We start from the raw sequence: 3,045 nt of genomic DNA, 5'->3' as shown, positions 1-3,045 counted from the left end.
CATAGTAAGCACTTTATAATGTTAGCTATTTACTGTTGTTCTTGTCTCGTCCATGAGGCTGGGACGTCCTTGAGATCAGGGACTGTTTTCTGCCTTGCTTTATCTTCCCAGGACTTCGCATAGAGCTTGGCACAGGGTAGGTATTTATTAACTGCTCGTTGTTTGATTTAGATAAATGGTTATGTAAATGCTACATAAAATAAATAAGCTGAATGCAAATCTTTCAAATTATTCATCTGGGGCCAGATAGAGTTTCATTTTTGAAAGCCCATGTTTAAATGCTATTTAATGAGTCAGGGACACTAATGTGCTGCAGTGGCTAGTACTGGGCCTGGAATCAGGAGGACTCCTCCTCTCCCCTAGTTCAGATGCTTCCTAGCTGTGTGACCCTGGGCGAGTCACTTCTTGCTGTTTGCCTCAGAAATGAGCTGAGGAAGGAAATGGCAAACCGCTCCAGCAGCTTTGTCATGGGGTCACAGAGAGTCAGATGTGATGAAAAATGACATCAGGAAAGTCTCATGCATTTGGTGTGAGGTTTTTTGAGTGCTGCATAGTGATAAAGGTGGAAAAAGATGCTTCTGAACAAAAATGATCATTTTCCCTTTTATAATTTCTTCCTTCCTATATCACCATTCTCTCAGATACTGAGACTTCTTTCTTAGTTTTCCCCCTCCATCATATCCATTATATCAGTAATCACTTAACTTTATAAATCCTTTCTTTGAAATATCTCTAATTTTTTCCTTTGTAATGGATTTTTTTTGACATCATCTGTTTCTACATCCCCTACGTTTCTCCTTGTATTCCTCTGCTCCCACTTCTTTATAACAAAGACAGTTTTCTAAAGAAAAGAAAAATGGCAAAAGGAAAAAAAAATAACAAAGCTAATCGATACGTTAGACAATACTCATATTGTATGCAATGTTTCACACGCATAGACCCCTGCCCTGCAAAGAAATATGAGTGGGAGGATATCTGTGTATCTCTTCTTTGTTTTTGATAATTTCTGAAATACTCATTTTTTTATTATTTTGTGCTTGTCCTTTTTTCCACTTGTATTGATATGTTTTCTTTTCTTATGATGTAACAAAATTATTAATTTTTTTCAGTTTTTTTAAAACAGGGGTTAATGAAGACAGGGAAGTCCAGTGTAGCATTTCTAGAGACCCCAACATGGGCCCTGTGGTGAGAGGACCATATGGCATTTTCTTCTGGATTAAAATAATGGGAGGGGGGATTGGGCTGGGTCATCCTGTATTACACACAACTGCCGGGAATCTACCAGGTTCCATCTCTGGCCTGGGGTTCCTGCAAGCTGGGACATACAAGGGACTTCTCCGATTTGGCTTTAAAAAGCGGCCCCTGACCTGGACAATCTGCAGTTGCTTTGAAAGCTCTCTTCCTGCAGCAGGCCTGGCACAGGTTAGACACACATTGATTACCTTTTGGATTTTTACCCTGCTCACATTGAGTATTTCGCTTTCAAGCAAGAGCCAGAGTTTTTGTTTGGGTTCCTCAATTTCTGTTTCAGCTTGCTCCTTGAGAGAAAGTCTGATCTTCTGTCCTCCTTCTCCAAGGGTCTGTTTCCCCATGCTATTATGCTGCCATTCTGCTTGCTCACCTCTTTAGGCCTAGTCGGACATATGGCTGACGGATCCTGTGGAAGAAAGGGAATCCTGTGGTGGGCTTTTCTCTTTCCTTCTGATCACAAAGCTTCAGCTCCCTGCTAATCGGCACTCCCCGCCAAAGTCTTTGCTTTAGTCATTTCTTCACCAAACTGTTGACATAGGGTATGCTGCCACAGTTTGGAGCCCAGGTGTAAGATGGGACAGGGGTGCTACTGCACAATCTCTAGATGTTCCTCAGCCATCTCCCATGCCAGCGGGTTTTGACCCACAAACAAGGCTGGGTTGTGTAGCTTGTCCTTTTCACTCATCACCCCATGCACCCCTGTTTTCTGGACGGACATTTGTTCCTCGTGGAGGTACTGTATGTTTCCATTTGCAAATAGGAGGATGTTCACTGCCTTCCTCGTGGCCTTTATATGCTTCCAGGATACGATTCCAGACAATGCACTCCTTTACTTTTTGGTGAGACAGTTGAAGTTAAGGGACTTGCCTAGGGTCACACAGTGTTAAATGTCTGAGATTGGAACTGAAGTCTTTCCTAATTCCAGAGACGTTGCTCTAAACGCTGTACCACCTACTAGCCCCGACCCTTCTGTTCTTGGTACATCCACGAATGGGTAATAACCGGCAGTCAGCTTTATCCAACAACTGAGCATATGTTATAGTCTCGTCAGTTTCTGGGAAGATATGGATTTTGCAAGTGACCAGAACCAAAAGTTTCTCATGTACTAAAATAATCATTCTCTGAAGCAGATCCCAGTTTTCGTCCAAGAAGGCTCTTAATAATGTCTCTTGGCAAACATTTGAGGACAGCTCAAATTCAGATAGAGTTTAGATACACCAGGAGAAGAGCCTTGTTAAACATCTCTGTACCACTGGCACAGAAGTGTTGAATTTCAATAATTTCAAATTCAATAAAGGGCTGAATTTCAGGATACCCATCACAGTACAGATTCTCCTTTCGGTAGTTGGTATCTTGAACAAAAACTTGAGCATTTAACAAAATGCTCAAAAAATGTAACAAAATGTATATATAACACAACTGAGCTTGATGAGGACGACAGTTCACTTTGATCTACTGTGGGGGCAACTACTTAACGTACCCTTTGCAGAGTAAGTGTCCAGAACTCAAATCCCTGCAGCTTTGGCATCTTTTCTAGACTGCTTCTCTCCCAGTGGCTCCAAGGTCTCCATCAAGGCCTTTGGTTACCATATCTAGGACTCCTGGTTCTAGATACTTATTTCTGGTTTGGCCTTGAAGTCTAGAGCCGCCATTAACCTGGGGCAATACCTCTGCACAGAGGTAGCCAGCTGGACAGATGTGTACTTTAAAAAATGTTTTCCCCATTGACAACCATTATTTTCTCTCCTTTGTACCTTCCCCTCCTTTGAGAAAATAAAACGAGCAACGCAAAAA

At 42.0% G+C, this 3,045-nt stretch overlaps 1 protein-coding gene across 1 annotated transcript; it reads right to left on the bottom strand.

Moving 5' to 3' along the window:
- Positions 1–1,278: 1,278 nt before the first annotated feature.
- On the bottom strand, positions 1,279–2,810 carry DUS1L (dihydrouridine synthase 1 like). Its single transcript, XM_031945064.1, is given in 8 exon segments — positions 1,279–1,471; positions 1,473–1,635; positions 1,638–1,729; positions 1,731–2,083; positions 2,217–2,408; positions 2,411–2,466; positions 2,469–2,689; positions 2,691–2,810. Coding segments are annotated over 8 exon segments (1,359 nt in total). The 5' UTR covers positions 2,780–2,810.
- Between the last annotated feature and the right edge of the window lie 235 nt (positions 2,811–3,045).

The sequence above is a fragment of the Sarcophilus harrisii genome, chromosome X (assembly GCF_902635505.1).
Source record: "Sarcophilus harrisii chromosome X, mSarHar1.11, whole genome shotgun sequence".
Classification (NCBI taxonomy): Eukaryota; Metazoa; Chordata; class Mammalia; order Dasyuromorphia; family Dasyuridae; genus Sarcophilus; species Sarcophilus harrisii.
Note: the sequence above shows the minus strand (reverse complement) of the source record. Positions and strands in the feature narration are given on the sequence as shown.